Source organism: Cephus cinctus, unplaced genomic scaffold (genome assembly GCF_000341935.2).
Source record: "Cephus cinctus unplaced genomic scaffold, Ccin1 Ccin1_scaffold0921, whole genome shotgun sequence".
Taxonomy (NCBI): Eukaryota; Metazoa; Arthropoda; class Insecta; order Hymenoptera; family Cephidae; genus Cephus; species Cephus cinctus.
In genome coordinates, this window is record NW_014333493.1 from 351,299 (window position 1) to 378,334 (window position 27,036).

Genomic DNA, 27,036 nt, shown 5'->3' on the forward strand with positions numbered 1-27,036 from the left:
AATTGGAAATAACTCCTGCAGTACGATATTCATATTAAAAATAATTGCTTATATTAATCGAAAATTAAGGTCAACACAGTTTTGGACACTACATAAGAAATCGTCTCTCTTGCACACACTGTATATCTGTAAGGGTATCAACACCACCATAGTGTTCGCCACTGGGCCCACTGCCTTGCGAACTTTTCATACAGTTTCAAAAATAATTATATAAGTTTCATAACGTATATTCAGGTCATCCTTAGTTAAACACTTTGTATTTAATCGAAAAAACTTGTCTACAATGCGGCTCTTAACACTACAGTGAACGCGTAAGCAGACATATTTAACATGATCTAATATAGAAAGTTCACCAGAGTTTTTCTATTTTTTCAAACAGCACGTGTCTGGATCAAGGCTGTTTACATAAAAAAAATCGTGAAGAGGATCAACAAGATTTTCCTCCTGGTTTCATCCATTGAGATATGAGGGATGACGATGGATGGAAATTCTTTGAATCCGTAATATGGAACGTGGGCGAGTAAGCAAATCCTTATAACTATATAAAAGTAAATAATTTTCAAATTTGTTTTTCAGAATTGTTATACAGATATTTTTTTGGGGACTTGTTTATCACGTATGCTGTTATGCATATACGAGTGAAAGGTTTGGCGACACTTTTTTTTTTGTATTCTAAGAATTTGCATTGTCTGATTTTTTTTTGGCGAACCGCTATTGTGTCATCGAACGAGTGTCTCTTGTGCTGAATGTTGTGATCGGTTTGCTACTGCGAATCGATAGCTTGCCGATCAAGGTATAATGTAATATATAAGTTTCACTGATACGTAACGGAGTGAAGGATTGGCGATTTTACTTATTTCTATTTTTTGCAAATTTTTTTTTTCACGGTACAAATAACTTTTGCAAGTAAAATCGACGGCGATTTGAATTTTTACCGATACAGTTAATTGATGTTTCGCATGACGTTATTTAACATTTCATGGCGATAAAATATTTATTAGATAAAGAAAATTTTTGTGGGAAAAATTACTTCGCTGGTTTTTTGCAAGATTTTTTGATTCATTATTTCAATATCAAGTATGTCATCGATCAATATCGAGAGTATCGTTAACGAATAATTTCATCAAAAAAATGGTCTTTCCAATTTTTCCTTAGACGAAACAAAACGTGGAATGTAACGACCGACTTTTCGTTTTTCATACGACCGATAGTTCCTTCTGCGATTGAAAGTGACGAAAACTTTCGAGAATTAAAGTCAAGATATTAGGCAATGGACCGTTGTTAATTAGCACGTGGCGAGATCCTGTAAAAGGAAATATTTACGAAAACGTACCGTAAAAAAAAAGAACAAAGTTTATTTACCAATATCCACTCTCCGCCATTTATCAAATTCAAATTTGACCACCGTCCTCAAAACTATGCCAAAACGTCGACCGTTGTCCAGCTCGTTGACTACTTTCGAATATTAACGCGCCCCCACTAATTGCACGTATTTTACAAACCAAAAGTATATTAGTTATGCGAAATGAAGATTGATGCCAGTTGACTCAATGGTACCTAGTAGGCGAGCCAAGAGTATAAAGACACGAGAGAGTGCTCCAGTTTACTCCTGGCATAAACTTGGGTTCCGCTTCGTGTATAATAGTAAGCTTGCCCGTAGGGGCCCAATTGAAGTCCCATTTTTAGTTCCTTTTTTCCACGTTCCTGTTTACGACACATTGTCACCATATACGTCCCTGCACGTAGACTTATATCAGCACACGCGAATACACGTGTTTCCTCGTTCCTCGGGTCCAATATTGGTAAGCTCCGTTAAAATGCTAATTTTATATCCAATTCGCAGTCCCATTATTTTCGTACCGACAATGGGCCAGTAATTTCGGTTTGGTAACTCAGCAACGTACAACCACCGGTACCCGAGGGGATTGAGATCGCTGAAACTGCACGACAGTTTCCTATGGTCTCAGGCCTGATGCCCAACGTACGGCATAGAGTTTCTGTACAAGTAAAAGTGGCAGAAGTATCGCAGCCGGACGATCCAGTTTCCGTTCACCGAATAGCTTCGAGACACGTGTCAGTCATAGCGGCTTCCGTGCTCTCATAATTTTAGGACGATGACGACGATGACGCCGACGATGACCATGGCCAACTGTTTTCTATTGTGAACTGGTTCTGGGATCATGAGCAATGGGACCGGTGCCTCGCGAAGGCATAGCTGGGCCTTATGACTAAGATCACTCATGAGATTTTTCGGACTCGCGGGACCTTGTCTGTATTAAATTCCGGATCTAAATAATGGACCGTGCACAACGTACAGGCTGGTTATCTCGAAAGGAATCAGTGCAAGTTCTACGTGCGGGCATTAACGTTATTAATTGTCTATCAACTTGCCTCCAATGTGCAATTATCTCCTGGGGCTATTTCAGACCAATTTCGAAAAGACTTTGGGTCGTAAATATACAAAAAATTCATTAATGATCTGGTATGGTTTCCGTAAAGAGTAGCAGGTGCTGTCTTTAGTCATTCACATAAATACTGTATAAAATTACTAGGAAATTAGAATTTTCGTGGAATTATTATCAGACACGGGATTTATAAATAAAATTTTTGGAAAATCTAATTTTATTGTATTACGTGTTTTATCGTTTGGTGGGAAAGGTCAGGGAATTTTGAAGGTCAAGTGGCATTACTTTGCGGAATGTTTATGATTATGTGAAAAGTGACGATTCTTAATGACCGCGTAATAGTGTCATTTTAACTGGGTAAGTATCGTAATTGTACGTTCTAGTGAAGGCCGGTGTGAACGGTACATAATTTGTAAGGCTGCTGAGGAAATGTATATGCGTTCGGTAAAAGTATAGCTATAGCTGTATGAATATGTATGCATATATGTAGAGACGGCTTATGGTCCAGTTCCGTTCACTGAATTATTAATTAGCTCAAAGACTCATTTAAATTCTGGCTCAATACTCTCACTTCACTTGTGCCTCTTACATACGCGCGATCGTTTTGTCTAGGCGATTTGATTTTTCGATCGAGAGTAGCCATGACGTTTACTTCGTAGCGTATAAAAAATTTAACATTTTGAAGTTTCGTTCAAAATTTTTTTTTTTCGGAAAATTGATTTTTTTTATATAAACTTTTTTTCCCGGTACTTTGATAAAATAAAGAAAATTTCTTTTTGATAATTAATTCGTCGAGGAATTCGTAATGAGATTGTTTATCAGAGTGGTAAAAAGCAATGAGAGTCGAGCATGTTGTAAATACGCAGAAAAGAGAAATTTGAATACTTGATGTCGATATCGCGAAATACGATCCGAGGAATCTCGAAAGCGGACAATTCGATTGGCACGCAAAATTCTTCCCATTGGTCCATTCGGGTGGCTGTGGTATATATGTTTTTGTAACAGTCGGACCGATTGCAATCTTCGAATTCGGCACTGACATTCGTTAATTCGCACACGTGATATATTTCTTGCCAATGTACGCCTCGCAACGTGCGAAATCGTCGATAAGAATTTTAAAGCGGCAAATCGCAGAGTCGGTCGTCGCCAGCGAAGCGAGCGCCTTTAAGTTGGTTACGTATCGGACATTGGGGGCCTAAGGCCCCGATAATCGATGCCTCTTACGGCAATCGATTTTGCAAAATGGGTAAAAAAAATTTTGTAAATTTGAAAAAAGATTACATCAAATTTTGCTAAAATAGGTACGAAATTTTTCATTTTTTTTTTTCGATCCTTAATATGCAATTTTATCATTATAAATAAATATGCCGCAGGTTGCTATTACGCTAAGTGTTATAATCGGTTTACGAAAACTAATTTACCCTAAAATTGATACTTCGCGACAATTACTTCAGTCGTTCCGATGATTGGTGGGTTCAAGAATTTTTCTTCACGTTCAATTTCTTTTATTGTTTTCTCGTGAAATTGAGATCTCTCTCTCTCGCGGACAAGATACCAACGTAACTGTACAAATCGTGAACACGACCCATTATTATGTGTAATCTCGGTCACGGGCACGATAATAAAAAGAAAGGATTCGTCGTCCAAAAAAAAAGTGCATACACAGAAAAGTGCATCGCGCCCAGAGATCATATATAGAAACGTAGAAACTGTACGAGGAAAGTGCAGCAGGTGCATCGCGAGAAAGTAAAAGAATAGCCCGTGAAATTATCCAGATAAATTTTTCATTAACGAAATAGCTATTATACCTAATCTTTGAAATAATTTATTACACACTTTTTATATACAGATATCGATTTTATCAATCGATCGATAATCAATATTCCACAGTATCAATCAATTGAACGAGGGATCGTTCAACTTTTCTGCCGTGTTTAATTAGGTTGTCAGTACATTTTTTACACTTTTTTTCAGTGGCAGTATCATGCGCGTTACAAGCCCATGTATCGTATAAAACTTGCTAAAGATGCAATTTCTCTCCCGAGTCACGAACTGCATCACCGCATTGGTTGATTCATGAACCCTGAAGATTGATCACCATATATTTCATTTAATCTTTCCGCTTCCTTGATTCGTTGCTCTTGCACTTCCGTTTTTTTTTGTTTTTTTACCAAACAAGGTAAATCAACTAATCGCTCAAGATCACACGAGCTAAACAAACATTTAAAATATTTTCATGCAACACTGTGCTGCAGCTCTTGGAAACGCTTCTAAGAACCATTGAAAATAAATAGAAGCCAATAAGTATTAATTAAAGATGCACATTACGCAACAGTATAAAAATACGATCTATAAAGTTCCAAGAGTTCAATGAACTGCATTATTATTATGATTACGTCCTCGAATAAATTCTATTCACGAAACGCACGATTCGTAAGATTCGCTTATTATCGCATTACAATTAGGCACGTGTAATTTTTTTCCTCCTCAGGAGCGGCCCAGAGATCGCTAATGATTTTCGTAATTGTACAGCCTCTTGCGAAAGAAGGTGCAGCACGGGATAACAGATAGAGCAACTGCAGTCGAATTAATCCACGTATCTCGAGCAGCATATAAAACCTATGAGAAATATTTTCATGGTTATGTCACGTTAGGCGTTAAAGAACTCTGCATATAACGTGTAAAGTCATTCCACAATAATTTCTATGCAACAAAACGATGCATCCTATATAAAGCAGCATGCAGCATACCCATAACCTATGCACGTCAGCCAGTCTCTGTTTACCAAAGTGCATTTCCTGAAGCCACGTTTCCTCGTGAATCTTTTTAAGATTTCCGTAATACCATTAATTACATCACAGACACGCACGGAACGTTAGCCATACGAATCTAGAAAACGACACGTTACGAGGTTAAGCGAGACAAAATTTCATGAGGGCAATTTAAAAGTTTCACTCTACCTCGTACGTCCTGTCTGCAAATACGATATTCCAAGCATCGCAATAATACGGAGCTTATATTATTTTGTTCACAAGAAATCACATGGGAATCTCTTTATTCACTGGACCTACAATTACGACGCTTTCGCGTCCTTTCGTATCCCATTGCATTCCCATTGCACCGGACTTGACAGATAACCTCACTCAGTAGGAAACAGCATGCACGGCGACGATTGGTCGCGCACGAACGAGTTCGACTCGAGGAATCGAGACTCTCGAATCTCGATTGGTCGCTCGATATATTTTTTTCCCTCTTGCCTTTTTCCTCCCGACTTAATTCTTTTATCATTTTTATCCAATCGACTCTCCGTCGAGCGGACAACATTCGAGTTAGGATTTTAAATAATTTCTATACGAAGTGACTCTTGGCTCGGTACTTTCACCATCTTGTGACACCATTTTACACCTTGCAGCCACTGGCCTATCCGGGCACTACTCTAGTCAATTCGCTTCGAACGATACTCGCTCTTTGGAGACGCTTCCGGTATTTGAATTAACATACGTTGATATTCAAAATAAATTACGAAATGACTGACGTCGTCGATGTAACGAGTGAGAGATTTAATTTTTTTATTTTTTTTTTACTATTAGTTTCGTCACTCTTATCACTTTTAATTTCGATCCCTGGCGCGCGTTTGAATCTAGCTTTTTTCTGCACGCCTCTTATCGTTAATTGTGCGATTTTAATTAATATTAACTCAAAGACAGGCACGGTGATCAAGATATGAAAAAGTTTAAAAAAGAAAGGTAGACATTTTATTGTGTTAGCCATTCGTAACGTTATTGTCATAGTTATGACATCCTGGCATTGCCTCTGAGATTATTGGCTGTAGTAATACTAAGTATCAGCATTGGGTAATACCATTTTAGTCATTACAATGGCAATGTATATACATAAGTCGTTATTACTTTATATTTTGAGTGAGTCGTCACGAGTTGTTAACCGATATATAAATTTGGGTACTTTCACTAACATTTTTTTTTAATCTTCTTTTTTTGACAGTTGCGCTAATCTACGCGCAGTATCGCGAACGTGATTGCGTTTAATAAATAAGTTGCTACGGGGCTACTTTTTTAGTAGGAAAGACAAAATGACTTTCCCGAAATACACTTGTCGGCTGAATTCCAACGATATTTTTTTTAAATCCAGCATCGTTTCACTTTGAGCAAATAGAAATGTCTTAACGGTACGACCAAAGGCTACTTGGATACGTAGAATTGTTAACCAGCAATCGGATAGGAGAACGAGAGACTTGAAGCGAGTTACTAATGGTACAGAAGTAATCTTAGTGGCTGTGGCTGTACGCCAGGAAGGTAAGACATCTTTTTTTTTACTTTGAATCAGGCAATTCCGTTTACGTCGCAATGGGATAACTTGTAGAACCCCACCGGAAGCAGGAACTTGAGATAGTTCTTAGACGTAGGGAACAAGATTAGAAAAGTGAGAAGAGATATAAGAGCAAGACCGGTTGTACATTTCCTGGCTGGTTGCCATTGACAACGGATAATCCAAATTGATTTGTCGGTAGTTTTATGAAAACTGGGTTCATTGACCTTAATGCAATTTTATTAGAGAATTAATTGCTCGTGTCAATAGGACGTTTCCTGAAACATGTATACATATATATTTTTAAAAATTTTTCGATAACCAATGAAATACTATCTCGAATTTATTTTCACAGCATCCAAATTTTAAAAAAATACTGAATCAAGTTCGTTTGAATTTTTATTATCCACGTGGCGAGGAATTGTTCAACTTTCAGTCTTAGAGTCGGCTATGTTGGTATGCCTGTATACTGGTATCAGACTCTGACACGCAAATAAGAGGAAAAGCGTTGCGGAGAAAGAAAGAAAATGATGCATCAAAGCGATTGGAAAAATTATACAAGACTTTCCACTTGGGTTTACGCGTATGCCTTCGTCACTACGTTAATCAAGATAATTCTTAAACGGCGATGAAAAAAACATTCACCAGGAAATTTGATTGTTGCTTTATGAATTGAAAAAAAAATTTCCAATTCCCCGCCTTTCGAATTCAGATTTACAATATTACACGGTATGCTGACTTTACATAATTCAACGTAGACTATCCTTCGACGTAGTAAAACTTGCCATAGCTTTTTTTATATTTCGGAATTTCATCGTGCAATTTCCCTGGAGTATCAATTATCTGCGGTTAAACGATCCCTCGTAAAATTAATTTCACGTAATCAAAGTTATTCGGCTCTATAGATACATAGAGTATATAAGGAAACGCTTATGCACTGACTTAAGGCTCACTTTAAACTGGCTCGTTAACCTAACGAATCCTCGAATCGTGGGGTAGATATTTTTAAAAATTTATCATTACGTCATGACTCCAGGCTACGTATCAAGTTATATATATATATTTGTTATCCTAATATGTACCTAAGCCTTTAGGGGATTTTTGATTTCGAAGGTTTTCGAAATTACACCAATCATAATAAATTGTCACATTTTCTTACTCGAATTAAATCGAAGGTTCGACTGTAAATATATATTTTTTTTATAATTAATAATTAGTAATATTTGCATGCTTAACACATCCGTCTGGTATTATTTAGATTTTTATTAATTTTCATAATAATAATTTGCTGATTTATTTTTAATCGAATACGGAACACTGACTGACTATTGAACCGTGCACGTGTTTTATTAAGTCTCTTTATCTTCTTTTATACACCCGTGATCCATCATTGCAACTTTGTTGCAGGCAATGGGTTGCAACTGTGATTTCTCATAGAATGCACGTAGATTATCCTTTCGTACTTATCATTTTTTTCACAGCTTATAGGAACTGTCAGACTACCCGGTATTAACAGTCGTTAATTATGAAATCGTGCGGAACGTTATTTTATTGTAGCTACAGTAGATGAACGTGTAAAGGATTTCGTCCAGGGGACTTCTTTACATTAAAAGTCGTAAGAAGAAGACCCCTCAAAAAGCTCCCTTACCAACTACAAAACGGTTCCCAATGGTTCAATTACAAGATGGATTTTACAAATGTGCAAAATTCAGGTAACAATTATTTTTTATTACATTATTATTTATTGGACAAAAAAAATGTTTTCGTCCTTAAATCGATCATTTATTCGTGACGTCTTTCATTCACCTGACATGTCCACGACTTTCCTTGCGAACAATAGTCATTGATAGTCAGACTGTATCGCACATAAATCTATCCGAGAATACAAAAAGACTATCAGCACGGAATGTTACCATTTGCTGCGATAGAAATTCAAACTAAATATTCAAACGTGGAACCGTCATTGAAACATGTTATGGAAACGTACGTGATACCGATCGAGATTGTTCATTGGTTGCTTTCGAATGATTGTCATTTTTCTTCTCTCTCTCTCTCTCTCTCTTCTTTGTCTTTCCCTTGTTTGGATTTGCGTGTGAATATTTCCAATTGATCCTCGCGCCGAATATCCTAGAATTCGAAAGCTTTGGTCAAATCGTGAAAACTCAAATGGCCAGAGACAAATCGAGTCTTTGGATTTAGAATGAAAATAAGGTTATACGTACCATCGTTATACATAGGCGGTTTCGAAGTGATTGTTATTCCATATCGGTAGTGGAATATTTTGAAATTCCGTTTTTTTGCCAATTCCATAGTCGATATTAGTATCGATGGGTTTTACATTGAAATACCATAGTCCGATATGTGTAACCAGAAATATATTAATGCCTCATGTATGATTATTATTGGAAATCATTGTAAAGAAAATTTTAATGCTCACCTTTGTTTTTTCATTTCGTACTTGAAATCTGACTTTACGCCGTGACGCGATGGACGCTAAAAATTTTTTCTCCATGGATTCTCCGAAGTTCGTATATGATTTCGTTGTTCTTATGAAATTCACATATATCGTATTCTTTATTGCGTACGATTAATTGGACAGATCCAATTAATCCTGCGAATGTGATTTTTCTTACATTCCATCAACGTCTGGCATAGCGGATTCTTCCCTTTCGAATTTCACGGTACTCGTTAATTACGAATCTGCATTATATTAATTGATGTAATAATAACAATTTCTTTTTATTAATTAATACCGTATAAATGTTCCAGTCGATCGGCCACTTTCCCTGTATGAATTTTCTTCGCTCTAGCGTGACGCTAATGATATAGTAAGTGCTCGTTATTTTAACATATATTTTATACTGACAGTTCTCAACTGACAGTTCACGTTTGTCATTCCGCCCAGACAAGAATTCAATACCCGATATTGTATTTTGCATTGATTGCCGGTTCCCATCAAGAATCCTATATCCTTATCGCGACTTTGGTATAGACGCTTAGCCGTGGAAAATTTCGAAAACTCTTTTCGCTCAGTTTGCAAAAATATCTGCAGCAAGAATGTTTTTTTTTTTTTCTAGTCAAGTAAACATGGCAATTTCGTAGTCACCGGATCTTGGGAAATCCACTTAAGAAATAGGAAGCAATTGCCTTTGCGGATTCTGGAATGGAATGCTGAGGTACTGCTGAGAAAACGTTGAAAACTTTCGAAATTTATCTCGTTAATGAAAACGCCTATCTTCGAGCAAAAACACATTGCTGTGTTCATAACGAGTATATAAGAAAATCTTAATGTAATGAAGAAATCTTCTTTCGCACGCCTTTCGGCACGCATAAATGCGAGTTCACAATTAACTTTTCACGGTTCTGATATAATACGCAAGTGCCCGAGATGAAAGTGCGGCATTACGTCTGTCCGAAACGTCGTATCGGTTTATTTGAAAATCTCTCTGACAAGTAACATTTGCATTGGAAACAGGCACGGGAATAACGGGCTGTCGATCAAAGTCCAAATTCTGCCGAATATTCTTAAGGAGCGTTTACAAGAGCGCGTAAAATTGACCTGAGAGAATTTTTCGATTCGTCAAGAAATCGCATACGTATTTACGTTCACATGAACGCGACAGAATTTCGATAGGATCGAAAAGGATCGTTTTCAAGCGAACGTACAGTTTCCTCTTTAATTTACGACGTGAGCAACGTATCGCTACATAAGAATATACCTACTTTCTTTTTTTTTTACAAACAGAGAGAGAGAGAGAGAGAGAGAGAGAGAGAGAGAGAGAGAAAGAGCAATCAAGAGGTACTTTTCCTTGACGCTCTTTGAGAGTGCGCCTGTATAATTTAACAGGGAAGGACTGACTGCCTATTGCGGATCCGCCATTAATTTCCATGAACAATGGGAACTCGTGATGAACAGGATCGACGATCGAGACATTTCGGCGAATTCACATGAGAGCGTCGTCGTCGCTTTTACGTAATTGAAATCGCCGCAGGTGTAGGTATACGATTCATTTAACGGGCTAATAATGTAACAAGCCTAATTTCTATTGTAGCGATTTCGGATCGATGGGCATGCAGGTCTGTAGAAACAGACGAACAATGGAGAGAGGTTCACAATGAACGTTTGACACGAAAAGATACCTGTTCGTGCGTTCGCAAATACACCGAGCCCGTTAAATTGGGTAAAGAATTTTTGTCATTGGAAATCCGAGAGAAATTCATTAATTGGCGGCAATTAAAGTCGTGTTCGAATTATTTATCGAATCCTTAGTTCTGTTTTTAGAGATCTCCCGTACCCTTGCCGTAACGTCGAAGCTCATTTGAATCGGCAGTGAGAGTCTACGAGATAAGTTAACGACGCGATCTCCAGATCTGCCTTTGGCGATGCAATCGTCGAATTTACAGTCCCTACCTCCAGTCTAACTGTCCAGTATGAACGTAACAGCTGAACAGAGAACAGTCGTCAAATAAATTTAGATCAATGCAAATTACATATTCGGCCTTTTATATGAAAAAATCGTGTAAAATCACAATAGCTGCGAGTGCGAGAGAGACGGACCGATGGGGTTTACCGCGCGTAAGAGAAGGACAGAGATACCGTTGACTTAAATATCCGTACCCAGCCCTTCGTGCTATCGGCCACGCTGCCAATGTAATTCTAAATGTCCATGACTTTTACAATAAAAGAAAATCAATAAGGTTTTAACACTAAACCGATTTCATAACGAATGACTTAGGAAAGTTTGTGACACGGGATTAATAATATTTAACAACTTTCTGTTTGCATTCATTTCTTACTCGACTAGGTATCTTCGCGTTAAAGAGTAAAAAAAAGATAGCCGTGGCTATTTGGTTAAACGAAATTGAACACGTGACCCAAATCTATCACTGTATTGAACACTCGATGTACGAGTGCTGAACGAAGACGAAAATAAATTCCGCCCGTACTTTGATTCACGTAAAACTTTCTCGTCCTTTAATAGTACTATATTCGTACAATAACGCAATCGTGTACTAGTATATAACCGCAATAAATTAAATGCAGTTAACCAATGCGATATAGCTTAACCATATATAAATTTATGAACTCATAACGTAATTCGATTAACTGTATTACCACTGTATTAATTAACAGATCGACGCCGATCAGACAGCTGATTTATATTATATACAAAAATAAATTTGCACGTTTCGCAGAGGCACGTTCATTGCTCATCGGTCCAACTCAACTGTGTATGGTACTGGTGCCCACGCGTGGGACGCTTTAAAAAAAAAAAATTGATCTCCAAACTAATTAGTATGATAAACGAGATCACACACTCATTAAGACACTCTTTCTTAATGGCTATCAAATATTGTTCCACGCACGAATTATACTTTCTAAACGCTTTTCACTTTCGTTCTGTTTATCCAGGACCAAGCCAAGATGGAATTTCGCTGTAGATCCCTTTCTTCCACACGTCGATCGATCCTCGTACGTCGCATCTCGCTCGAGCATCTTTAAAATCCATACTGCTGGGTGCGAATTTTGACCAATGTGGAATTCAAGGGTCGATCAGCAGAAAAAAATAATCGATTTCCGGCCTTCGATTCTTCTTCGTCGTCAAAGCTGATGGTAATCGGATGGACTCCTGGTTAATGTCGATATACGTCCTATTGGAAACAGAAAAAAAGTCATATGTGAAGTGATCCACGTGGGGCTTGACTTACTGGAAAGCAATTCATTAATTATTGAATCAAAGAGTAATTAACATATGAAAGCGGCTTGTCTCTCCTCGTTAATGGCGACAAGCGTAACATATTTTCATACCTGATGCATCGCATGGTGACACGACGCATACGAGAATGCTTTGACAAGCACGGAGCCTCATGTGCATAATGTCTGGCTGCATTCCCTTATGCACTCAGGTCCGAATGGCTCATGCATTTAAACATGCACTGGCATGCACGGTAGCGATCGGGATGCATTTGCGTATATATACGTGCCATTGAGTTTTACATCGATTCTTCGTACTCGAGTTATTTCCCTGAAACGAGTTAAAATCCTGGAAAAGAATGCAATCTCCCCGTAATTCGTGATCAGGTGAGAAATTACGTTGGAGGAAAATTGGTTGGTCACATTTTTTTTTAAATCTTTTTGTTTTCTGATAAAAATATATATAACCGGTGAAGGGGAACATTGGTATAAGAAACTAGGAAGCTGTGCATTTTAGCGAGTCTTCTGTAAGAAAAGTGCATAAGGACTGCATACGATGCACTGGTATGCTTAGGAGTGGAAAGTTGCTATTTGCTGAAAGTATCAATCGTTCTGTTGTTATTTGAATTATGCGACGTCACATGTGCGTATACGAGGTTACATCGATCGAATAGCTTATCGATATTGGATTTGTGTGATGTATTGAATAAATTAATGGGCATGAATGCAGTCGCGTTGCATCGCTGGATAAACTTCAGGAAATTTCTATGAAATCGATCAATGAATTAATCGATGAATGAATGACGCTTTTTCTTTTATATTGAAATTTTTTGTTTTCTCATTGACAATATTTCTTCGATTATTAATAGTCTTTTAGAACAATCATGTATATGTATATACTGCGACGCGTTACTGTACACTTTCTCTATTGTTTTGTTACTGAGACTTTATGAGAGACTTTTACATGCTTTTACGTGTAGTTTATATAAGAAATTTGTGATGGTTAATCGGCTGCGGTGTACGAGAGAAAAAGATTATGTTTTACGCAAGAATCGAGATTTTCAATTAAGAACAATACACGGTCAGAAATTTCTCATGCTTTATTTAGTATCCACCCGTGTACTTATACTGTGCTATATAACTATATGTACGTACATAGTACGTCCACCAGTAACGGAATAACCTATTTACTTAAGGTTCGCTTTTATTTGTTTAGTGGCGCGTTACGTTTAAAAATCCATTTACGATCTAGGCGAGCAATGATTTATATGAAATATAATATATAATCGCTATCTTCGATTATTATACACTCTTAGTCGCGTTATTGATAATCACAAGGGAAGTTAGTGTAGAGCTATCCAAAATAAAAAATCGATATACATTTTCAAGATAGAATAAATAGCTATGTAATCTATATGGAACCACGAGGTTTTAATTAGTATAATTAACAAGCAGCAAACCATTAACTTGATTGGATCCTCTCGATTGGCTCGAGATGCACGAAGAGTCTTCTGCTTTCTCATCAATCTTAATCTTGTTACGCGTTCTACGTTAACTGCATGTTACGTATATCTAACGTCTTTCCGTGCAACTATGTATACGTATATGTATTTACTGCAAAGTGCAGCAGTATCTCTGCACGCGAAACTTCAATTGCATAGACTTGACACAAGAGCTTCTTATCCATATGATGTTATCAGGCACAGCAATCCAGATGTAGGCAGATGCACCGTGTACCTAAATAATTATCATCAATTTTTATCTAGATAACATAAATAATATATACAGTATTTATAATACGTCAGAAACAAGTCAGCCAAATACGTCGTACAATGACACCCATGAAAGTCATGTTCTTAATTTTTCTATCATTAAAATAAAATGTTCCTTTGTTTACGAAACAGGATCGAACCGTTTATTCGATTGCATTAAAGTACATAGGTGACATTTGAAAACTGGTTTCCAACTATTCTTACACTGTTCATTGTAAACGGTGACTCGACGATAACTGCACATAGTATTATACTGTAGTAATATAATACTATAGTTCCTAGGATATCGTAGGTACGTATAAGTCGTGTTTAACTATAGTTTAGTCTTATCCTTAAGATACCATAATTATTTATGCCAAAGCATATAATACCTTACGATTGTACTATTCATTACCGACTTTTACTTACCGAATATTTACGTAGCAATACTCACAAAAATCACTTTCTACAGGATCGTTCGTAACTCCGAATCAGCGCAGCGTGAATCCAGTAGCACTTGACTGTTTATATAATGCATCTATATCTTTATGTATTCATACCGAACTGCCGTGAAATTATCCCATACAATTTTAGATCACGGTGAAAATATTTTATAGCCGGACATTACTACTCAATGTATCCACTTTTGTAGATTAGAGGTTCCTATTGCTTTCTGTAATAATAAAATATAAATTTTTTTTGTACTCTTCTTATATAATCACACTTACCCTGTACTATTGTAATTTTTAAGTATCGTTACCATTAGTTATCGATCCGCATTCAGGAATACGTAGTTCAGGGAATACACACATAGATTATTGAATTAGCATACCTCCATCCAACTGCGCTGGGTGCTGACGGTTATGCAATTCTCTCGCATCGCTGAGTACTGCAACCAATGATATGTAAATAGATCGGTGCAGTTTTTGCGGCATTCAACGACTTTCACTGATATTCGTAGCGAGGTCCGCTCTGGCCGTGTAACACGTTACAACTTACCACCGATGGCCGTTACCAACAGTCTATTTATTATTGTGTACACGTGAAATATGGCTCACCCGGTATATATTGTTGGTTGCCAGTTGCCGGTTGCGACAACCAGATGTTGCTGGAACTGGTGCGCATAACAGTTTCCATTGGTCCGTTCTAGTTGGAGAATGCCTGGAAAGACTGTAGCATTTCACGTAAACTGATCTTGGCTATTGGAATACCAGCGCAACGTTGTATCTATGGGAACAATGGGGAATGCGTGAGAATCGATCGGCCGTGTACGATTGTAAATTTGGATTATTTTATTATACGATAATTCATTTATTCCTGTTTTATTCTATGAGCTAAATACTGCCGTTACAAATGTTACCAACCAATTGTCCGTTAATGCCTGCAGTTGAAAATTTACCAAACGAGACAGTCATGTGTCTGGGAAAGTGTCGAGATATTAATCGCGGCATTACGTTTGACCATGCGTAACAATTTTTATAATACCTGTGATTATCTAGTGAATAATACCTCAATATCTGTTCAGTGTTATTCCATTATTGATTTACCGATTGAAACTTTCCTCGTTTTCGTGTAAGCTTGACGTGCTGGATGTTATATAGTTTGTAGGTTACACCAAAGTTACACCATCTGCTCATTATTCTTTCTAAAAATCACATATTGCTCCACATTGTAATTTATGTACGTTTACAGAGTGGCAATAATTGTCACGGATGTCATGTCACACGATTCGTATCCGTTCGTTCGGACGGCGGACGTACTGGAACATCCGTGAGCTGTCAGTCGGTGCAACAGGATACATAAAAATAATAAACGCAATATATTCCAAGGTATTGGGTAACTTCTTCGATGGGTATTTAACGTTGCATTAACAACTTTGCACATAATCAATGGATATTTGCCAAGCCGTAACGAGCCAACTAATATAAAGCAGACTTGAATTCCTGCATAGTAACTGTGAACACACCTTAGTGAATTGAACTAACCTTAAAAATCAGCTGTTTTGAACTAACACGCATATTTCTCACTTTTTTAAAGGAACCATACAATCAATCATCATTACCAGGTATATAAATCAGTAATGTATCCAGATCGTATGACTGATCATAATAAAATAATTCACGGATCAATGCTGAGATTGCACCATCTATGGGATAACAGGGATACCAAACTGTCGATTTCCCTTAGATCGGGATCAATGGGCTGTGGATTAATCATATGTTACAGAAAGTTCATATTGTACGCGTACATACATACGAGGTTAGTATGCATCGCGTAGGTACCAGACTTTACGCCTTGTCAAGTTGTAAACACCAGTGTCAACGTATAATGTTACATATGCCTGAAGCATATTAAGCCTAATAAAGTATAATGAGGCGTGCGCCATCTCTAGGTACTTCGTCCAAATGTCCGTACAGGAACATAGAGCGGAGAAGCCATGTTTGAAAAAATTGACCGATATTTCTAATACACGACAGGCGTGACAGTGACATCAGTGTTAGGTCCCAAAAAATCTCGTTGACACGTGGACCACTCCCAAACTACAGGTGGGCCTTCTTCCTTTTAATATTAATAACGATCCCTAACCATACCCACTGTATCGGTTGTGTCTATGCATAATCAATTGACAGATCAGGTTAGATAGCATGTTAGTATCCGTTGCTGGTTTAATTTTCATAAAAAGGCGGTCTTCGTCGTCTCTTACCATATAATCCTTGTTATCTTATTTTGTTATCTCTCTACATGTCTGTACTGACTGGTTTATGTTTCACGTATGTTCTACCTATGACTATATGATTTTGGGCTGACTTGTATACATGATTTATTTTTCGTTGAGCTTATTGCGTTCTTTCGACGTACTTTCCCGAACGTGAAGATTTTGAGGTTAATTGACGCGATCGAAGTGGTTAAAATGAATTCACATTTTTCCTGCTACTGTCTTACTTCTTTTATTTCCTTTGTTTTTTAGCCACGCAGAGAGGTCTTTGAGAACTGGGTCGAGTATCTGGATATTTCGAATCGTCAACTAATGAACCTGCACGCTTTTGGGAACGGAAATCGAGCCGGAAGTAAGCACTTGCGATTGCTCGTTAACCGGTTTTGTAATGCTGAATTAAATGGTGGTAAGTATATGTAATAGGAATACTCTTGCGATTTTCCTGCTGTTATTATTCGTCATGAAGTTTCTATCATTGTCAATACTTTAGGTAGAATTATTTTTATAGATAAATATCTATTTGGTCAAAATGAATTTTCGTTTATTTTAACAATATAATTATTATGACAGGACACGACAGCTTTTATTATGTGCTAAGAGAAATTTCTTTTTTTCTTTTTATTAAACTTTCATCCGTAGGCGTCGATACTCTCTTTAAATTCTATTCATATGAAAATTTAACAATGTTATGTCAACTGGTAGAACCTGTCAAAGTGCTGCCCATTGCCAGTTGCAAATAACCAATAGTTTTGAAAGACGTCAGGTGCGAGTTTAGTAACTTCGTATACATTGTGACATAACTATTAAGGCCTGTAGTGTTCTCTAACGCCTAAAGTAATAAAGTAACGTTCCCAATGTGCGCCGCGCCCTGATCTGTATCTGGAAAGAGTGCGTTAATTTTGCACAATCTCGCACTATCTTCGGCATTGCTCCCATTTACCAGTAGCCAGGAATGCGTTTGTTATCCTGCGTTAAAAAAAGGGCGTAGAATTCAATGAAGTATTCTCCTAATGAACATGGATCATAATTAAACGCACAATTACAGGTATGAAATTACATCTGTTTAGGAAATATAGATTTTCTTACTAATGATTTTCTAGTATGCTGAAGAATTAAGTGAAATTGGAAACTCATGATTTTGTCGTAGGCGTTTGTACAGTCCCTCTTTTTTATCGACCGAGAAAAAGGGATCGGACTACGTCATTTATGTTAACGACCTTCAACTGAGTCCAATTATCCTTTGGCTAACTGGGTTAAAACTTAAGCAACTTTAATCGGACTCACGATCTAAAAAGTCTTGGCTGAGATTGGAACGTGACGTTTTTTTTTATACAGTAGGTCCTGATAGTCATGAGGGTCCTGGATTTTGTTTGGCTATCAAACGGCCATCCTTAGTGACGGTGGGGGTTGCATGACGAACTTGAACGTGACTTTCTCTGGTTTCTTATTGTCTTTGCGCGAGTTTCCTATTTCTTAGACCGAGTCTCCCAAGCACGCAAATTCGTAATGGCCAATCGGGTTGCGTCGTCACAAGCATTTTCTTCGCTAGGCTAACTACAATTATGTAATTAAAAAAGATATGGAATGCTAATTCCAGAACGAGCTAAATCTCCCTGTAACATTTTTTTCTATGTTTGACAACCTTACGTAGTTATACTAGGGTTTTCATGGCGAATCATGTTGCCGTCTACTTATGCAAGCTTTGTTGCACTGTTTACGAGTTCTTATATCAGCCATCCCATTTGTGGATGGTGATCGATTATTTATAATAACATAAATAATTACTTCATGTAGCTACCTCTCACTATAAAACTATCATGGGCTTTTACCATGAAGACCTTGCCCTGGACAACGCCCAGTTCACCCCACGTTTGGAGTATTTGCCATCGGCTAAAAAAAACGACTAGCGGGTGGTCCGTTTGGCCATTGAATTCTAAAGGTTCATGGACGTTGCTCTGAAAGAATGGACCAATTGGGAAATTAAAAGGTCCGGTTTCTCAATTTTTCTTAACGCACAACATTTCTTTATACTTTAATATTTTATTATTTTTTACAGTACCCAGAATGTAGCAATCATCTTTCTATGAAACCACTGCAGTGCAGTAGATGAGTACCACCCACATTATATGCAATTTCAAATTCTAAGGAATTCTAGTACAATGGTAAACTGTTATCCAAGTTAGTTATGTTTCTGGAATGTGAAATTTTCTTAAATTATGGAAGAAATAAGTTCATATAGGGATCCAGGTGTACAGCGAAGTAATTAGGAGTATGTTACAATATGTCTAAATGACTGTCGAAGGATGTGCTTAATGTCTTCGCAAGACACAAATGGCATCAGACAATAATCTCAATGATGTGCCAAGAAATTCTCATACATCATTGTTTACACTAATCTCTGCCATCCTACAAAAGGAAATGTTTCACTTGATTTCTGAGCTTTCGTGTCTTGAACACTTTTACTGTTTCCTTTCATTTGTCATTGCTTGCAGAAACTAATTATTTATTTCCTACTGATGAGTTATCAGTGGATACATGAACAAGTGAAGTAATTATACTGAGTTAAATTGTGAGTCGATAATTAAGTTACCAACTGAATGGTCAAGACTGTAACCTCATTCTAATGATATATTATTATATATAATTACATTGTCCTTAATATCTTGGTACAATGTTCTAGGTCCCCTTAAGGATAGTGAACGTGCCACGCGCCTATTTTATTTTACCTTAAGCACCTTTTTTTTTATATATTCACGCTCATTCTACAATTAGGCCTAACGACAATAGTCGAATTAAGCAACAGTACGACAGTGCGGAACTTGCTGATGTCGAGGTCATAAATTGATATTTGAAGCTCATACAAATATCTCATAGGTGCGTAACAGTTGAATCATTGTACGTGTATTAATGGCAATAGTTAACCGTGTGATATTTTGCGTATGACGTTTAACGTTATCGCAGATCAACTTTGCCTTACAAAAATTGCTCAGTATTAGTCACAGTGATGATAGGATGATTGGAATCGATAAAAAAAGATATTAGTAAGCGAATTTCGTACACGCAACTGACGATATGTCAATGTGCTCTTTAGCATTGTCTAGTGGAATTTTTGAGTCGTGGGCGTCGATTAGTGCACGTATTGAATTGGCACGGTCGTAAGGTCAATCCTGTTACTTCCTAAAGGCAAATTCTCATTCGATTCTTTGCTGTCCCTTGATTACATAGCAAATAAAATGACAGGGGCCTTGATTTCGCGTGAGAAAGTCAATTCGAGTGCTTTGTCCATATACTGATGATATTTCTAGACATTTTTTTGTAATTATTTTTTTTGAAACTTACATCACAGTGCAACTCTGTAACAGCATCCTGTTCTATACGGCAATACTAAGGAAGTCATAATAAATTTTAGCACTTCGACTAATGGTAAGTTGCAAATACTTTCAAGAAAATTAAAGGAGTATTCACATTTACTAGAATTCTAATCCAATAGTGTGTGAAAATCGTTAACTCTTTTTTTTTTCAGCGCGATATCGCCTTGTCGACACTTTCGACCATGGAAACGAGTCACAGGCACGTCTAGTATTTTTATTGAACAGAAGAAAGTTCCACACAAAAAACCAAGAACAAGAACTGGCAGCTGCTCACACTCCCACGACTTCGCTATTGGCGTTAGAGCACAGTTAGCAAACGAGAGCACCATGAAGTTTTTTCGTTCGCTAAGTCGGTTCTTCCTTTGATTCACGTAGTGGAATAGATAGGTGTACTCGAATAATTTGCGTTTGGCAATTAAAATTCTTAATTGTACTATTTCCCTCGTTAGGGAGACCTAATAACGAAAAGGTAGTAGAAAGCGAATTTACGGGTTAGAAAAATTGCATCTGCTCTTTGGCAGCCTTGGATCAAATCAAGCAATAGCCAAGATCGTCATTGTGATTCCATTACGAAATTCAACCACGAAGACAGCCATTTCGTCGGTGACAGTACACTGGCAATACCACAAGCAATACCTGGTTAACCGATGACAGTCATCCAAGTACCAATTCCTATTACGAAATTGACCTCAATTCCCAATTTCTGTACTTCAACCATCGAACTCGTCAATCAGTCTTTTTCCTGTAGTTGATATCGTCACTGTGATCGCTGATAGGAACTAATTTAATTATTACGCTTTGTTTCCAGACCGGAAGTTGCGTGTCTACCTTGAATGTGAAAAATTCCCGACTCTCCTATGATTGCCCATAGTAAATATTTCTACTAAAATTCTTTCACCTAACACCAGCCGTGATGGCTTGTTAGAGCAGAAAAAATTTGTTACAGTCATTACTTGTAAATATCTCACATGTCGTACAAATACCGTTATATCATTTGAATTTTACGATTCCAACGTTTTACGGAAACGCGTTCCACTTTCACGACGTTCGTTCGACGTGCGTCGCCGAGCGTCGGGACGCTCGCGTGTTTACCTGGCAACGTGAGAATTTCGCAAAGTCCTATTGAAACTTTGCAAATCGCTTAACCAGAAAACAGATCCTTCTTGGAATAACCTAACATAACCATAGTCGTAAACAACCATAAGAGGCATTTATATATAAACGAATTTCACGAGCGTGTAAATCGTATCTTCTTCCTTGGACTGATCTTACACGTGGATAACATTATATTCCTATGTAAAGAGACTTTATCTTCACTTCAATCAACGATCTTGACTATCGCTACGTTGAGCTTCGTTCAGAGTCAAATAGAGACGTTTTAGCTACTATAATCATCTAACGATAGAGCAATGAACGACTATTTGCATTTGCTACTCGAACGAGCTGTGTAAACCTGGCGAAACGTACAATTTTCCGTAAATTGCACAAGAGTCGCTGGATTAAGAGAAAATAAAATTTATCACGATGAATTTGCGGCATTACACGGTATACGTACAGTTAGTTTCGGTATAAATAATGAAAGATATGTATTAGTGAAAAAAAGGTTCTAATTCATTTTCAATTTCAAATTTAAGTTAATTAAATTACTTATTGCCCGAAAAAATTTTACGTCCCACCAGCAAACGGTTGTAGCGACTCAATAATTTCTGAAAGTTGTTTCCGACATATTGTTAGTTTAACCACAGGGTGTCTCTTGGCATATAAAAAGATCGCTCGTGCGCTCGTACGAGTAATAGCGAATAAGTATAGTCGATACGAATAGTTAGCAGCTATCTACTATGTTATACCTGTATATCTATATGTCCTGTAAGATAGGTCGGATTCTGCTCGTTCAAATGGAGGCTCGTTTCTCCTATCTGTTAATCAGAGTCTTATGGTAACATGTACTGTATATGCGTATATAGCAACGCACTGTTCTCGTACTGGAGATTTGTATATCATAGGTATAGATATAACGCACGCTAATCCACAAGCCTGTTGGATCGAACGGAACGGAACCACTTTTACACCGCATTCTTGGCATTGAGGTGTCTTTCGAACCACGCCTTCTCTTGCTCTCCGCTGTTCCGTGGGTGTGGTATTACTGCGAGTTTGTATGACGTGTGCCTTGTATATTTTACGAGCGATAAAACCTAATAACAAAAGAATATTAGGACATAAGAAGTAGAGCCTTATGCGTCTATGAAAATCGAGAGAATGTTGCTGGAGAGTGGATGCTGTTGAAATATGTAATTTCTTGTGTGAAGAAGAAGAAAAAAAAAAGGAAAAAGAAAAATTGTTAATTTTCATTTGCTTGCTGCGAAATAGCAGGAAATTTTTTTATTATGCAAAGAATGTATTGTCGCACTGTGCATTGTCACGTGGTATAATAAATTTTATCGGGAGATAAATTATAAGAGAAAAATATTCTTTAAGATTTTATATATATATGGAATTTCCATTGAAATAATTATTAAACGAACACTTTTAGTTATTAATTAGTCATTTATTCGTGGTATTATCATTTTGATTGATAATGAATTAATTAAGCTAAGGTCAAACTGTTTTTAAGTGTATGCGGAATGCGAACTTGAACTATTGAAGGATCGATGTGCGAGTACGAGATAATTTAGGGATATTTTTTAATTCGTTAATTAAGCCTTGTTGGATATCAAGGTAAATCAATTAAGAAATCGTTAATTATTCTAGTGGCAATGATTCTAATAAGTGTTAGATACCGATCGACAGCCATCAATATTGTCAATGTATTCAATAGGTTTAAGCGGCGGCGATTCCTGCCTTCAACTTATATGATTATTAAAAATTTTTGTGATATCCATAATTCGATATGTATCGATATATCGATCTGCGATATCGCGAATCGCGAGCGAGGTCGTTTTCTACCGAAATTTTTGAACGGTCAGATATTGAAAGGCGACCGGACAACGTCTCTTACGTTCACTTTGAAATTGGTTTTGTATACTTTCCATTTTAAGGTAATGGATAAGCGCTATTGGCTATTATTCGTTACTCCTAATGGACTCTTTGGTAATTGATTATTCTGTACTAATGGATAGGTAAAGCTCGTTCGTGTTTGTCGATTTGCTTGTTTTTATTCTTGTATCTTGTCAGCCTCCTAGTTACTGGTTTTACGTACAGTTTGTAAATTGGATAATACGCTTTCGTATTGGCTCTTAGATCTTTTATATGAATTCTTAACGTGGGTTATACTTGAATTTAGGGATTTCGCATTTTCTTATTATTTCATTGTTGAGTGTATTGGAGTAAATTTATATAGTTGATATTATAATTAACAATTTTTACCTTGTTTTGGATATTAAATATGGGAAACGTATAATGAAAATTTATTTAACTTTTTTTGGATAAATATTACAATTAATAATAACCTTATCTCTTTGTAGGTCTTCGTCTTGTCGAGGGATGCTGCGATGGAGCTGTTCTTCAAGATCTATAAATAATTCTCCTCGTAGTTGGACATCAGTGTACTCGTCAGGTGCATAACAGGTGTATCCCATCAAGGTTTAATGATCTTATTGTACCGTATTGAATTATCGTTAAAGAAGGGTGCACGTCTCTAGGATACTTAATGATTTCAAGTTCAGGTCTTTCCTCTTGTCTGCCGACCTCGTTAGCGCTGGTATTACGTAATTGGACAGTTTCGAAGCCATCGTAGACTTTACTTCAACCGGCAAGTCAGCCGGTTGCATCATTGAAGATCATTGCACCTCCACAAGACGTCCTCGAGCGGACAAGATCACGGAGCGTTCTCGAAAGATCAGCATCCACTGTTCGCTTAGCTCTGTAACGATGATGTTAAGTGTTTTGGACTAAATATATATTTTTTTTTTTTTTATAATTAATTATCCAGACTACCGAAGTCATTTAATTTTTTGTTTGCTTTAACGAAACACCAAACGTCCTAATCAGGTTCCTTTATTGGCCACGTGATCATCTTAGAAATCGGTATTTCGTTTGGCTTTGCAATAATTAACTAGCCTGAAATGGTGTTGCTGGTATCCGTCTTTGTAATGTCTAAAGGATATTTTCTTGCGCCGTAAATGCGGAAACGTCGGACTCACTGTATTACACTGTATTACGGATAAGAGAAAACGTAAGAATTATCCACGTTCGCTGTACTAACTTATTGCAATTGTTTAATAAACCGTAGATAAGGAATATCGAAATCGATGATCGCGACGATCGATCAGCTGGTTGAACTGATTTGTAATTCGACGTAAGATTCGAGTAATCGCAAATATTCGCTCTCGAAAATCACTCGTCTAAAACGCAAATCGATTTTGATCACAGTCGGATTTGGTTGAATATTTGGGATTGGACATTTTTTTAAGACGTTTGCTAGGAATTTTAAATATTTTTTTTTTGAACTAACAATTTTCTCGTGTGTCAGGTACACAAGGTTTAATTGGCTTATCGGAGTGTTACTTGGCGAATTCTTGGGATTTTTCGCGGAAAGATATTCCAGTGTTACGGGTTTCTTCTTCTTTGTTTTTTTCTTCATTAACAAGGCGTTCGAAAGGCGGTTCGATGTCGCGGGAACAATTTCAATTGGCTATCAATTAATTTTAATTGGGTATCGATCGATGCTCGATTTTCTTTACCGGAAGTGACGTACCATTTTAAACTTGAAAATCGGCGTATTTGAATTTTTTACTCGGATTCGTATCATTTTCTAGCTAGTTAACGTGATGAATTTTTATACTGTTTTTTTATTATGAATTTTTAGTCTGTTTATATTAATTTTCGATTTATACTTTGAAGCAAATCTAACCAACATTATCCAGCTATTAAACACTGTATAACCATCTTGAATGACTAATAAGATATAATTACGAATAGGACAGCACGAAACAGCCTGTATTTGCCGATTAGTATTCGCTACCGAGTGCCAGCCGTTCGTTTACCTAATTTGCGAAAAATTCATTCGTATGTAAATTCAGTGAACGTATAAGCTGTACATAGACATCAAGTTGTAAATCGATAGGGAAAAAAATCTATATTTCAAATTTGAAATTGATTTAAAAAATTTAATAATTTCAGATCAAACATTTATATTTTTCAAAATAACCCACTTAACGTAACAACAATGTGAAACGTATAAAGTTCATCGATAAAATTTTGTCAATGAATTTACATAAATCCTCATTGTCAAATCAAACATGATTTTCTTGATCGATCAAATTTAATTGTTATCGATACACCATGACGTATAGCGAAACCGATTAATTCCTAACTTAGCTGATGACGTAAATTAAGGCGTGTCCCCTTCCGATCAGCTGTCAAAAAGCACGTGTCACGTATTGACAATCCACGGGCCTCGAAACGTCATTGACAGCGGCAATTATAAGCATGTTCTGGTTTCGTAATACCGCTTATTAACAGGCATCTTTCTTATTTCCGTTTTGTAATTTCAGTAATTCAACATAGAGCACTCATATAAAGGTGGGTCTCACAATGGAACCATTCTCTTATTACAATTGAATAATAGCAAGGTCGGCGCTATTTTCATATTCGTTAACAATTAAGTTCGCCCCTGTAGTTTTTGCCCTACTTTACCTTAGGCAATCAAAAATAATTACGTTTACGTAATAGTCTAAAAATTTTTTTTTTATTTTTAATAAATTTCTTCAAATCACCATACGGTGTTGGCAAGAAATTTAAATTTTTACTCAATCCCATGTATATCGCTATGTTCAAACGAATTGAATGTCTTATGTAAATGCACTGCACAATTGCAGTCTAGGATCATTCAAGGCCGTGCATATCGATTGCATAGTGCATCCAGTTTATGATTCCATATGAGAAAGCGGATGTAACGCTGCGAATCAAGACGTTATTAATGAAGTTCGTGATAATTCGTAAGAAGCGTATCCATTGACGGCATTTACCCGAGGTCGAGAGGTCACTTTCGATAATTCGCACTCTGGTCCCCATTAAAGAAATTATACGCATCGTTGACCTCGGCAGCTACAGGTACAATTTTCGATTGGTAGACTATACAATGTGTGCACTTTATTTTCAATCGCCGTGATTTATTTGAAAGCGCTGCACTTGCCGGTAAATCAATGTACGTTCACTATCTAGTTCTAAACTAGTTTCAATATGCGGATCTGAATCATTATAATTATCGTTGATTTTTAATATTGAAAATGACACAGTCTTTACTATTGTTTAATTGGGTATAGTTTCCTTATTTTGCAAATTTTTTAAAAATTTAACATTTATGTGTTGCTAATTGGTGGTTCGCATTTGGCAAATAATCACACTGGATAATTACTGTCGCGAGTCTAGGAGACGCCAGGCTGAGCGAACTTACTAGCTGAGCAGTGATAGCTCAAATAGTCTGTACGGCATAACTCGGAATTTTGAGTTGGGCAATTGAGGCGACGTTAATTAAGGTACATGTTAACGATTAATAATCGTTCTTTAAAATCCTTCGGAATTTGACTCTTGGTATTTTTTTGTCGCTGAGAAAAAAATAGTAATTAAATAATTACGGATAATGCACAATGAAGGAAAATTTTTTTAGACGTAAAATTTTTTTAATTTTTTACCTAATTTTAATAATAATTCAGCTCGTGCCGAATTTACTTATTATTATTAATCAACGTTTAACGCTCGATCCATGTGTAATTGAAATTTTGCGATTCCAAGCCGTGAGGCACCGTCGATTTTTATTTGACTAAAAATTAAT

The 27,036-nt window shown here is 36.8% G+C and overlaps 1 protein-coding gene and 2 long non-coding RNA genes across 10 annotated transcripts in view; 1 reads left to right on the forward strand and 2 right to left on the reverse strand.

Moving 5' to 3' along the window:
• The first annotated feature begins 249 nt into the window (after positions 1-249).
• The window catches only part of LOC112494868, a 42,023-nt gene continuing 15,236 nt past the window's right edge, over positions 250-27,036 (forward strand). The window contains exons 1-5 of one of the 6 annotated variants that reach the window (XR_003060769.1): positions 16,933-17,060; positions 17,146-17,299; positions 18,688-18,880; positions 18,950-20,316; positions 20,417-23,714. Coding sequence is in view for 3 of the 6 variants with exons in the window: in XM_025088375.1 (XP_024944143.1) it covers positions 506-520; positions 17,146-17,299; positions 20,417-20,577 (330 nt within the window). In the remaining 3 variants the exon portion in view is untranslated. The other 5 variants (XR_003060770.1, XR_003060768.1, XM_025088377.1 and 2 more) reach the window with 5 other exon arrangements.
• On the reverse strand, positions 3,769-5,769 carry LOC107271122. The gene is made up of 3 exons (XR_001538518.2): positions 5,366-5,769; positions 5,156-5,294; positions 3,769-5,024 (listed from the first exon to the last, which is right to left on the reverse strand). It is a non-coding gene; the product is annotated as an uncharacterized LOC107271122 (long non-coding RNA).
• Positions 10,568-16,235, reverse strand: LOC107271177. 3 transcript variants are annotated; one of them, XR_003060772.1, is made up of 5 exons: positions 16,163-16,235; positions 15,236-15,404; positions 14,938-15,066; positions 12,541-14,850; positions 10,568-12,383 (listed from the first exon to the last, which is right to left on the reverse strand). It is a non-coding gene; the product is annotated as an uncharacterized LOC107271177 (long non-coding RNA). The 3 variants fall into 3 exon arrangements; XR_003060771.1 differs by lacking the exon at positions 16,163-16,235 and adding an exon at positions 15,725-15,827; XR_001538556.2 differs by lacking the exon at positions 16,163-16,235 and adding an exon at positions 15,687-15,820.